Below are 12,508 nucleotides of genomic sequence, written 5' to 3' on the forward strand. Positions count from 1 at the left end.
AGGTCAGATATTGGATGAGGTTTCCATGCAGTGTGTTGAACCCGCCCAATGCCACATATGTTACCATGACGGAGAGAGGATCTCCCATGGTAACAAGGTCATCCTGAACCATGACGACCCCCAACATTGTCAGATATGGTAACACACCACATACATTTGATATGTCTGGAACAATGTCTGGAACTATTAATCTAATTGTGTGTGTATGTGTGCGTGTGTGTGTGTGTGTGTGTGTGTGTGGTGTGTGTGTGTGTGTGTGTGTTCCAGCCACTGTGAGAACAACACTCTGAGCTGTGAGGTTTGTGCTCTTCTGGACACCGTAGCTTCGTACACTACCCCTGCTGGTCTGACCACACCCACCTCCCAGCCTGTCTCCACAGTGATGCCGGAGGGGTCATGTGACCGGGCAATGGACCTGGCCTTCCTATTAGATGGCTCGGCAGCGCTCAGCGAGGAGGACTTCCTGTCCGTCAAACAGTTCATCTTATCAGTGGTGGACAGGTTCAGGATGGGCTCTGCCCACACCAGGGCTACGGTACTGCTGTATCATTCTGGAGTCAAGACATACGACATGCAGGTACACACACACACACACACACACACACACAGACAGAGACACACACCACACACACCACACGCACGCACACACAAACACACACACACACACACACACACACACACACACACAAAACACAAACACACACACACACACAAAGACACCAGGGCTATGGTCCTGCTGTATCACTCTGGAGTTAAGACTAGAGCTCTTCAAGGGTCAGGGTAGGATCCGGGTCGAGTCTAAATTCTGAAGTTGACCATTAGATACAGGTAGGGTCCAGTTTGGTGGATTCGGAACTCTTGTGGGTGTCACAGACAGACCCTGAATTAAATTGAAGATTTTAGTTCATAAACAACATCAACTCAAATTTCACATATTTACATTTTACCATCTTAAATTATTATATCAGCCTGCTTTCATTTGTTTTGCGCAATATATTCCCCTGACATGGTATGCAGAAGCGCACAGCCACTTAGAACACCTGACTGAGTACTGACCTCTATAGCATCCCAGGAAATGTTGTCTACTTGTCATTTTAGAGTGTGTATTATAATTTTTCAGATAAAATGACAGAGCCAATCATTTGTTTGCTTGTCTAACTGATTTGGTTGAATTCACTATTTGTCAAGTCAGTGAGGCAAGATTAAGTTAGCCATATGCCAGTGTAACAACGGGGCTGGCTGGCTGGCTGGCTGGCTGGCTGGCTAGCTGGCTGTCTGGCTGTCTGGCTGGCTGGCTGGATGGATGGATAGATGGATAGATGGATAGATATTTCAACTTTATTCTTCCTGCAAGGGTACTTCACTCTGCTGACTGGCCGGTGTCTCTGAAATTTGATGAGGAGATGCAGTATGCTGGATCAACAGGAGCAGCATTCATAGTTGGTCTCCTTGCCTATAGCCTACTAATAATTGTTATTTAGGAAGCACAACTGTGGATACGGAAGGGGATATACAGTATATATATATATTTTTGTCTTAATTATTCAATTTCTACATTTGTGACTGACTGCCTTGATTGAGTCTTACGTAGTAAAATGTGAAATTGTGTTTTTGTTTTACATTGGATAAAAGCAGAGACACAGAGCTACAAAATGGTATAATACACTGCATTTGAGGAACAATGGGAAAGTCATTCTGCTTTGAAAGTTGCAGCAATTTTGAGAAATTGGCCTTTGAATGTTTTGGTACAAACTGGGGTGCTCTTCTTTGTCTACACCCATTCAGCATCATTCACACAGTCTTAATTAGCCCGACCCATCTCTTTAAGGATTGATCCGAGCGTTCTGTACTAACAGCAGTCAATCACACAAGCTAACTGGCTAACTTGCTAGCTACTTCCAGACACAAATGAGAGAACAGCTCACTGAACATTACTCTCCCTAGCAGAGCTGATTAGGCTGTTATGGTACTGTGCTGTCAGATTGTCTCATTGTAAATTCAGAGCGTTTCGCTCTCGGAGCGTTGAGAGCGCACACTGGACGCTCTGACTGATGAGTAGGGTTGATCCTAGCATTCTGACCTCAAAACGGCAGGCAATCACCCAAGCTAACTGGCTAACATTGGCTAGCTTGCTAGCTACAGTACTTACAGACACAAATGAGAACCCCACTCTGACCATTTTACTTTACCTAGCAGAGCTGGTTGGGCAGTTTTCACGTTATCCATAGCATAGGTGACTGTAACTGTGCTGCTGGCAAATATTTAATTACGCTTTATTGCCAACGTTTACTGACACCCGCCATATTCATTTTAATTAAAAAAAGATTACATTCAAATGACTCTCCTGTGAAGTAGTGACCCACGACATACGTCTAGTTTCCTGAAACAGGTCACATTTAGGCTTGGTCTATTTAGTAGGCTATTTTGCTATTTTATTTGGGTATTTTATTTATATGAAATATATGTGTTACCTAATGTTGAATGACTCAAGTCAAGTGTGGATCTTGTCAGCATAGTTTTAATATTATGTTTTTTTTATAAACAATACAGATAAAAAAACAATAATTAACAGTAAGTAGGCGGTTGGAAGCCCAAGGGTTGATATTAAAACCACTCCACAAAAAAACGACATTAATAAAAAAATAAAAAGTTTATTAAAACAGATAACAAACACGCCACCATAAAGAAAATTCAAATTAAAAGCAGGTTTAGCCCCTGGTTCGACCATGATCTAGCAGAGTTAATCCACTTCAAGAACACCATTTGGCAAAAGGCTCAGCACACACACTGACATTCAAGGCAAATGAGAAATTAAGCGCACTCAGGCTATCTGGAAAGCTAAAGTTAGTTACTTTAAGGAGGAGTTCTCTCTCTGTGGGCCTAACCCCAAGATATTCTGGAACACGTGAAAGACCTGGAGAATAAACCCTCCTCCTCACAGCTGCCTATGTCCCTTAACCTTTCTAGCGGGAACCCCTCGACAACATTCCGCGAAATACAAAAACATATTTTTGAAATATGTAACTTTCACACATTAACAATTCCAATAGAGCAAATGAAAGATAAACATCTTGTTAATCTACCCATCGTGTCCGATTTAAAAAAAACAACATATGATTATGTTAGATTACCGCCAAGTCGAAAAAACACAGCCATTTTTCCAGCCAAAGACAGGAGTCACAAAAAGCAGAAATATAGATAAAATTAATCAAATCAAATCAAATCAAATCAAATCAAATTTTATTTGTCACATACACATGGTTAGCAGATGTTAATGCGAGTGTAGCGAAATGCTTGTGCTTCTAGTTCCGACAATGCAGTAATAACCAACAAGTAATCTAACTAACAATTCCAAAACTACTGTCTTGTACACAGTGTAAGGGGATAAAGAATATGTACATAAGGATATATGAATGAGTGATGGTACAGAGCAGCATAGGCAAGATACAGTAGATGGTATCGAGTACAGTATGTACAAATGAGATGAGTATGTAAACAAAGTGGCATAGTTTAAAGTGGCTAGTGATACATGTATTACATAAGGATACAGTCGATGATATAGAGTACAGTATATACGTATGCATATGAGATGAATAATGTAGGGTAAGTAACATTATATAAGGTAGCATTGTTTAAAGTGGCTAGTGATATATTTACATCATTTCCCATCAATTCCCATTATTAAAGTGGCTGGAGTTGAGTCAGTGTCAGTGTGTTGGCAGCAGCCACTCAATGTTAGTGGTGGCTGTTTAACAGTCTGATGGCCTTGAGATAGAAGCTGTTTTTCAGTCTCTCGGTCCCAGCTTTGATGCACCTGTACTGACCTCGCCTTCTGAATGATAGCGGGGTGAACAGGCAGTGGCTCGGGTGGTTGATGTCCTTGATGATCTTTATGGCCTTCCTGTGACATCGGGTGGTGTAGGTGTCCTGGAGGGCAGGTAGTTTGCCCCCGGTGATGCGTTGTGCAGACCTCACCACCCTCTGGAGAGCCTTACGGTTGAGGGCGGAGCAGTTGCCGTACCAGGCGGTGATACAGCCCGCCAGGATGCTCTCGATTGTGCATCTGTAGAAGTTTGTGAGTGCTTCTGGTGACAAGCCAAATTTCTTCAGCCTCCTGAGGTTGAAGAGGCGCTGCTGCGCCTTCTTCACAATGCTGTCTGTGTGAGTGGACCAATTCAGTTTGTCTGTGATGTGTATGCCGAGGAACTTAAAACTTGCTACCCTCTCCACTACTGTTCCATCGATGTGGATAGGGGGGTGTTCCCTCTGCTGTTTCCTGAAGTCCACAATCATCTCCTTAGTTTTGTTGACATTGAGTGTGAGGTTATTTTCCTGACACCACACTCCGAGGGCCCTCACCTCCTCCCTGTAGGCCGTCTCGTCGTTGTTGGTAATCAAGCCTACCACTGTTGTGTCGTCCGCAAACTTGATGATTGAGTTGGAGGCGTGCGTGGCCACGCAGTCGTGGGTGAACAGGGAGTACAGGAGAGGGCTCAGAACGCACCCTTGTGGGGCCCCAGTGTTGAGGATCAGCGGGGAGGAGATGTTGTTGCCTACCCTCACCACCTGGGGGCGGCCCGTCAGGAAGTCCAGTACCCAGTTGCACAGGGCGGGGTCGAGACCCAGGGTCTCGAGCTTGATGACGAGCTTGGAGGGTACTATGGTGTTGAATGCCGAGCTGTAGTCAATGAACAGCATTCTCACATAGGTATTCCTCTTGTCCAGATGGGTTAGGGCGGTGTGCAGTGTGGTTGAGATTGCATCGTCTGTGGACCTATTTGGGCGGTAAGCAAATTGGAGTGGGTCTAGGGTGTCAGGTAGGGTGGAGGTGATATGGTCCTTGACTAGTCTCTCAAAGCACTTCATGATGACGGAAGTGAGTGCTACGGGGCGGTAGTCGTTTAGCTCAGTTACCTTAGCTTTCTTGGGAACAGGAACAATGGTGGCCCTCTTGAAGCATGTGGGAACAGCAGACTGGTATAGGGATTGATTGAATATGTCCGTAAACACACCGGCCAGCTGGTCTGCGCATGCTCTGAGGGCGCGGCTGGGGATGCCGTCTGGGCCTGCAGCCTTGCGAGGGTTAACACGTTTAAATGTCTTACTCACCTCGGCTGCAGTGAAGGAGAGACCGCATGTTTTCGTTGCCGGCCATGTCAGTGGCACTGTATTGTCCTCAAAGCGGGCAAAAAAGTTGTTTAGTCTGCCTGGGAGCAGGACATCCTGGTCTGTGACTGGGCTGGATTTCTTCCTGTAGTCCGTGATTGACTGTAGACCCTGCCACATGCCTCTTGTGTCTGAGCCGTTGAATTGAGATTCTACTTTGTCTCTGTACTGACGCTTAGCTTGTTTGATAGCCTTGCGGAGGGAATAGCTGCACTGTTTGTATTCGGTCATGTTACCAGACACCTTCCCCTGATTAAAAGCAGTGGTTCGCGCTTTCAGTTTCACGCGAATGCTGCCATCAATCCACGGTTTCTGGTTAGGGAATGTTTTAATCGTTGCTATGGGAACGACATCTTCAACGCACGTTCTAATGAACTCACACACCGAATCAGCGTATTCGTCAATGTTGTTGTCTGACGCAATACGAAACATGTCCCAGTCCACGTGGTGGAAGCAGTCTTGGAGTGTGGAGTCAGCTTGGTCGGACCAGCGTTGGACAGACCTCAGCGTGGGAGCCTCTTGTTTTAGTTTCTGTCTGTAGGCAGGGATCAACAAAATGGAGTCGTGGTCAGCTTTTCCGAAAGGGGGGCGGGGCAGGGCCTTATATGCGTCGCGGAAGTTAGAGTAACAATGATCCAAGGTCTTTCCACCCCTGGTTGCGCAATCGATATGCTGATAAAATTTAGGGAGTCTTGTTTTCAGATTAGCCTTGTTAAAATCCCCAGCTACAATGAATGCAGCCTCCGGATGAATGGTTTCCAGTTTGCAAAGAGTTAAATAAAGTTTGTTCAGAGCCATCGATGTGTCTGCTTGGGGGGGGATGTATACGGCTGTGATTATAATCGAAGAGAATTCTCTTGGTAGATAATGCGGTCTACATTTGATTGTGAGGAATTCTAAATCAGGTGAACAGAAGGATTTGAGTTCCTGTATGTTTCTTTCATCACACCATGTCACGTTAGTCATAAGGCATACGCCCCGCCCCTCTTCTTACCAGAAAGTTGTTTGTTTCTGTCTGCGCGATGTGTGGAGAAACCCGTTGGCTGCACCGCTTCGGATAGAGTCTCTCCAGTGAGCCACGTTTCCGTGAAGCAAAGAACGTTACAGTCTCTGATGTCCCTCTGGAATGCTACCCTTGCTCGGATTTCATCAACCTTGTTGTCAAGAGACTGGACATTGGCAAGAAGAATGCTAGGGAGTGGTGCACGATGTGCCCGTCTCCGGAGTCTGACCAGAAGACCGCCTCGTTTCCCTCTTTTTCGGAGTTGTTTTTTTTTTTGGGTCGCTGCATGGAATCCACTCAGTTGTCCTGTTTGTAAGGCAGAACACAGGATCCGCGTCGCGAAAAACATATTCTTGGTAGTACTGATGGTGAGTTGATGCTGATCTTATATTCAGTAGTTCTTCTCGACTGTATGTAATGAAACCTAAGATGAGCTGGGGTACTAATGTAATAAATAACACGTAAAAAAACAAAAAACTGCATAGTTTCCTAGGAACGCGAAGCGAGGCGGCCATCTCTGTCGGCGCCGGAAGTAGTATAGTATAGTCACTAAGTAGTATAATCACTAACCTTTGATGTTCTTCATCAGATGACACTCATAGGACATCATGTTACACAATACATGTGTGTTTTGTTCGATAATGTGCATATTTATATCCAAACATCTCAGTTTACATTGGCACCTTACATGCAGTAATGTTTTGATTCCAAAACATCCAGTGATTTTGCAGAAATACTCATAATAAACATTGATAAAAGATACTAGTGTTATTCACAGAATTAAAGATAGACTTATCCTTAACTTCTTAAGGTATAGGGGGCAGCATTTTCACTTTTGGATAAATAGCATGCCCAATTTCAACTTCCTGCTACTCATGCCAAGAATATAAGGTATGCATATTATTAGTAGATTTGGATAGAAAACACTCTGAAGTTTCTAAAACTGTTTGAATCATGTCTGTGAGTATAACAGAATTTATGTAGCAGGCAAAACCCAGAGGACTAACTGTTCAGATATTTTTTTGAGGTCTCTGTCTGTTCAGTGAGTTCTCGTTGGCAAACAATATTTCTTAGGAACTTGTTTTCAGTTCATACTGCTTCCACTGGGTACTGCTTCCACTTGGTTGAGGTTATTAATTTGGGCAATGAAGGAGTAGGCCATCTAGGAACTGCGTAACACTGTTGAGAGTTGCGCAAGACGTGAAAAGTAGCTTGGTTTGTTGTGTTCCTGTATTGAACACAGATACAGTGCCTTGCGAAAGTATTTGGCCCCCTTGAACTTTGCGACCTTTTGCCACATTTCAGGCTTCAAACATAAAGATATAAAACTGTATTTTTTTGTGAAGAATCAACAACAAGTGGGACACAATCATGAAGTGGAACGACATTTACTGGATATTTCAAACTTTTTTAACAAATCAAAAACTGAAAAATTGGGCGTGCAAAATTATTCAGCATCCTTTATTTAAAGGGGGAGGTCAAGCTTATCCTAACTGTTATAGGCCAATTTCTGTTTTGCCCTGTTTGTCAAAAGTGTTGATAAAACTTGGCAATAATCAACCAACTGGCTTTCTTGATGTCTGGTTTCCCCTCGGGTTATGGATGTGTCACTGCAACCTTAAAGCTAATACATTATGTCATCATTGCCTTTGATTCTGTTGTGCTGCTATTTTTATCGACTTGGCCAAAGCTTTTCATACGGTAGACCATTCCATTCTAGTGGGTTGGCTAATGAGTATTAGTGTCTCTGATGGGTCTTTGGCCTGGTTTGCTATCTACCTCTCTCAAAGAGTTCAGTGTATAAGGTGAGAACATCTGCGGTCTCAGCCACTGCCTGTCACAAAGGGAGTACCCCAAGGCTCGATCCTAGGCCCCACGCTATTCTCAATTTACATAAACGACATAGTTCTCTCATCCATTTATATGCAGATGATAGTCATACTCAGCTAGCCCCTCTCCAGATTTTGTGTTGGATGCTCTACAACAAAGTTTTCTTAGTGTCCAACAAGCAAACTACCAAACAGGAGATCCCAGCAGACAGAGTGGGAGGGGTGTCACATTCTGTTAAAGGTCCCCAAAGGACACACATCTGTGATGCTTATTTATAAAAACTTCTTAGGCCTCACTCCCCCTATCTGAGATATCTACTGCTGCCCTCATCCTCCACATACAACACCCTTTATTCCAGTCACATTCTGTTAAAGGTCCCCAAAGCACACATATCCCTGGGTCGCTCGTCGTTTTCAGTTTGTTGGAGCTACTGGAACGAGCTGCAACAAACACTCAAACTGGACAGTTTTATCTCCATCTCTACATTCCCACTGATACTGACAATCATACTGACCATTGTGGCTGCTTTGCATGTAGTATTGTTGTCTCTACCTTCTTGCCTTTGTGCTGTTGTCTGTGCCCAGTAATGTTTCTACCACGTTTGTGCTGCTACCATGTTGTGCTGCTGCCATGTTGTGTTGCTACAATGTTGTTGTCATGTTGTGTTGCTGGCATGTTTGTTGCTACAATTTTGTGTTGTGTTGTTTTCTTAGGTCTCTCTTTATGTAGTGTTATGGTGTCTCACTTTATATAGTGTTGGTGGTGTCTCTCTTTATGTGGTGTTGTGGTGTCTCTTGTTGTAATGTCTTAGGTCTCTCTTTATGTAGTGTTGTGGTGTCTCTCTTTATGTGGTGTTGTGGTGTCTCTTGTTGTAATGTCTTAATTTGGGTCCGGTTCATGACAGGGTCCTTTCAATGTCGGTTAATGGAAGGGTCTTGTCAGAGTGGATAACTTCTTGGTCTGAGAGAGTTTGCTATCCGATATTAGCCATATTCTGCATTCTTACATTGACTCCACTCCTAAATTCTGACCTCTAACCTCTAGGTTCAGAAGTGGTTGTTTAAGAAGACAGTGCGTGAGCTGCACTACAGTGGTGGTGATGCTGCTTTTCTAGACGAGGCGGTGAAGTATCTGGCAATCAACATCTATGACAAGAACAAGCGAGAACATGCCGGCCGCGTCGCTATCATCCTCACCGCCAGCGCCAATCCCCGGCCTCTCCGCGCCACCGTCAAGCTGCTTCGGAAGAAAGACATTACCACCCTGACGCTAGCGCTGGGTCCGGAGGCTAGCTGGACACAGGTTAATGACATTACGAAGGCCAAGCCTGATAACAGGGCTTACCAGCTAAACAGCGTGTCTGAGCTTCCGGACAACTTTATGGAGGTCACTGACTACCTCTGTACCCTGGGGCTGGAGCCGGAGACCCCCAAGTCCCCGCCCGCAAAGCCTGGCATGGCTAAACTTAGCCTTGGTACCACCACCACCACACAGCCTCCCCTGCTAGAGACCATCCCCACCCTGACCTCCACCCTGTCCCAACACCTCCCCAACCCCATACAGCCTACTGGCATGGCCCCCACAACTATTTCTCCCTCTCCTTCCTCTCTCTCCTCCAATTCCTTCCTCTCTTCCTCTAAATACGTGACATTTATCCTGGAAGGTTCTGACTCGGTTGGGGAGGCGGGATTTAACGCCTCTCTCCTCTTTCTGGAGGAAGTGATATCACAGCTGGCACAGGAAGGGGAGGAGTCCGTGCGTGTTACAGTCATACAATACTCGGAAACTGTCACCGTGGAGATAACGCGCTGGGAAATACGGTGGCAGAGAACCAAGTTGCTAAGGAGACTGCGGGAGATTCGCTGGAGGGGTGGGGACAAGACCAACACGGGTGCAGCAATTGGCCAGACCTACCAGGAAGTGACTACTGATAGGCCCTCCTCCACCCCTACCTCCCCCCAGCTAGTCTTCCTGGTGACAGAGAACCCCCCCACCGATGTGATCACGCGTCCCCCCTCCTCCCACACACACACCCGGGTGTATCCCATCGGGGTAGGCCCGAAGGTTAGAGAGGTGGACCTGATGCCTCTCAGCTCCCCACAGCGCCCCTTCATGGTGGAGGACTATACCAGCCTTACCTCTCTGGTTACCACTGTGGTTAATATCACCAGAAACTCCCTCTCTCCTCGCTCCCCCACCCTGCCTCCCCCACGACTTACCCCCACACTGGCCCCCAGAGCCACCCTGCCTCCCTCAGGTAAAACACACACACACGTACACACACACACAGAAACACACACATATACACCGACTTTGTTGAGATGGTGCTGAAGTGGATTAAATAACATAACATTGTAAATGCTTACTTACAAGCTCCTAACCAACAATGCAGTTAAACATAAAAAATAAAAAAAATTACAAATAATTAAAGAGCAGCAGTAAATAACAATAGCGAGGATATATACAGGGGGTACCTGTACAGAGTCAATGTGTGCGGGCACCGGTTAGTCGAGGTGATTGACGTAATATGTAAATGTAGGTAGAGTTAGCTGCGGTCTTTTAGGCTCCTGACCAATTCTGCTATTTTGTGTGTTTTCTTACACTGAGCTTAACTTTAATTTTAAATAATATTTCCACTATTATTTCTTATGACCGAAAATAGTTTCTGGATATCAGAAAAGCAATCACTAACCTTGATTTGGATGATGAATTCTACTTCAACGAGTCGGCAGCTCTACCCCTAGACAGGCCCTGATCCCTCTAAATAAGAAGTGGCGCCCAAAGAGAGGAAAGCGAGGTGGCAACATGATTAGACTACATTGGAAAGCATCTAGACCACTATTGTCCTCTGTTCTATTGACGTACAGCTTCATTCCAGACTATCCTATCAACCTGAACAACTCTAAGATTCTAGGTTTCTCGGATTCGTGGCCGAACATGGATAAAATACACCCCATTGGCTTTTCCATGTAAACAACTCTTATTATTTTAATCTATATTTTTCGTAGCTGTCTATTTATGCTAAACTACACGTCTCCAAGGTGTACACATCTCAAAAGAGCTGAAATAGTCAAACCACACTACATGGACACTGTGGGGAAGAAGGCACGACAGTGACTTTTCAACCTGAGGCTGAAGAAATTAGGCCTTTCCCCGTGGGCCCTCACAATGTTCTACAGAAGCACCATCGAGAACATCACAGCCTGGTATAGTAACTCCAATTCCACTGACCTCAAGTCTCTACAGAGGGTGGTACACTCAGCCAAATGCACCATTGGGTGTTCACTGCTTGCCCTCCAGGACACCTACAACACCAGGTGTCGCAGGAAAGACAATAAGGTCATCAGGGACGTCAGTCATCTGAGCCATGACCTGTTCTCCCCACTTCCATCAGTCAGACGTGGGCAGTATAGGAGCGTCATGGCAAAAACTGGAAGATTGGCAAATAGTTTCTACACCCCCAGACCATAAGGCTGTTGAATAGCCACCACTTGTCAGCTACCTGCTCTCTAATTCGGACGCTTACAAGAAATCCTACTATGCTCTCAGACAAACTATCAAACAGGAAAAGCGTAAATACAGGACTAATATTGAATCCTACTACACCGATGCTCATCAGATCTGGCAGGACTTGCAAACTATTACGGACTATAAAGGGAATCCCAGCCATGAGCTGCCCAGTGACACGAGCCTACCAGACGAGTTAAACTACTTCTATGTATGCTTCGAAAACTGAAGCACACATGAGAGCACCAGCTGTTCTGGACGACGGTGTGATCAAGCTCGCCTTAGCCGATGTGAGTAAGCCCTTTAAACAGGTCAACATTCACAAGGCCACAGGACTAGGCGGATTCCCAGGGCGTATTCTCTGAGCATGCGCTGACCAACTGGTAAGTGTCTTCACTGAAATATTCAACCTGGCCAAGATTGTAATATCTACATGTTTCACCATGGTTCCTGTGCCCAAGAACACCAAGGTAACCTTCCTAAATGACTACCAACCCGTAGCACTCACGTCTGTAGCCATGAAGTGCTTTGAAAGGTTGGTCATGGTTCACATCAACACCATCATCCCAGAAACCCTAGAGCCACTCAATTTGCATACCGCACCAACAGATCCACAGATTACGCAATCTCTATTGCACTCAACACCTGCACAAAAGGAACGCCTACTTGAGAATGCTACAGATCAGAGTTCAACAACATAATGCCCTCAAAGCTGATCACTATGCTAAGGACCCTGGGACTAAACACCTCCCTCTGCAACTGGATTCAGGATTTCCTGATGGGCCACACCCAGGTGGTGAGGGTAGACAACAACCCATCCGCAACGCTGATCCTCAAAATTATTGCTCCTCAGGGGTGCGTGCTTAGTCCCTTCCTGTATCCTTGTTCACCCATTACTGTGTGTCCAAGCACAACTCCAACACCATCATTAAGTTTGCAGACAACACAACGGTGGTAGGCCTGATCACCGACAACGATGAGACAGCCTATAGGGAGGAGATC

At 45.3% G+C, this 12,508-nt stretch overlaps 1 protein-coding gene across 2 annotated transcripts in view; it reads left to right on the top strand.

Moving 5' to 3' along the window:
* Positions 1 to 12,508, top strand: part of vwf (von Willebrand factor) — a 180,131-nt gene that overhangs the window by 88,887 nt on the left and 78,736 nt on the right. For both annotated transcript variants that reach the window (XM_036973630.1, XM_036973629.1), the window contains exons 27-29: positions 3 to 138; positions 268 to 577; positions 9,044 to 10,256. In XM_036973630.1, the coding sequence (XP_036829525.1) occupies positions 3 to 138; positions 268 to 577; positions 9,044 to 10,256 (1,659 nt within the window). The remainder of the gene's footprint in view (positions 1 to 2; positions 139 to 267; positions 578 to 9,043; positions 10,257 to 12,508) is intronic.

The sequence above is a fragment of the Oncorhynchus mykiss genome, unplaced genomic scaffold, assembly GCF_013265735.2.
Source record: "Oncorhynchus mykiss isolate Arlee unplaced genomic scaffold, USDA_OmykA_1.1 un_scaffold_277, whole genome shotgun sequence".
NCBI classification, from domain to species: Eukaryota; Metazoa; Chordata; class Actinopteri; order Salmoniformes; family Salmonidae; genus Oncorhynchus; species Oncorhynchus mykiss.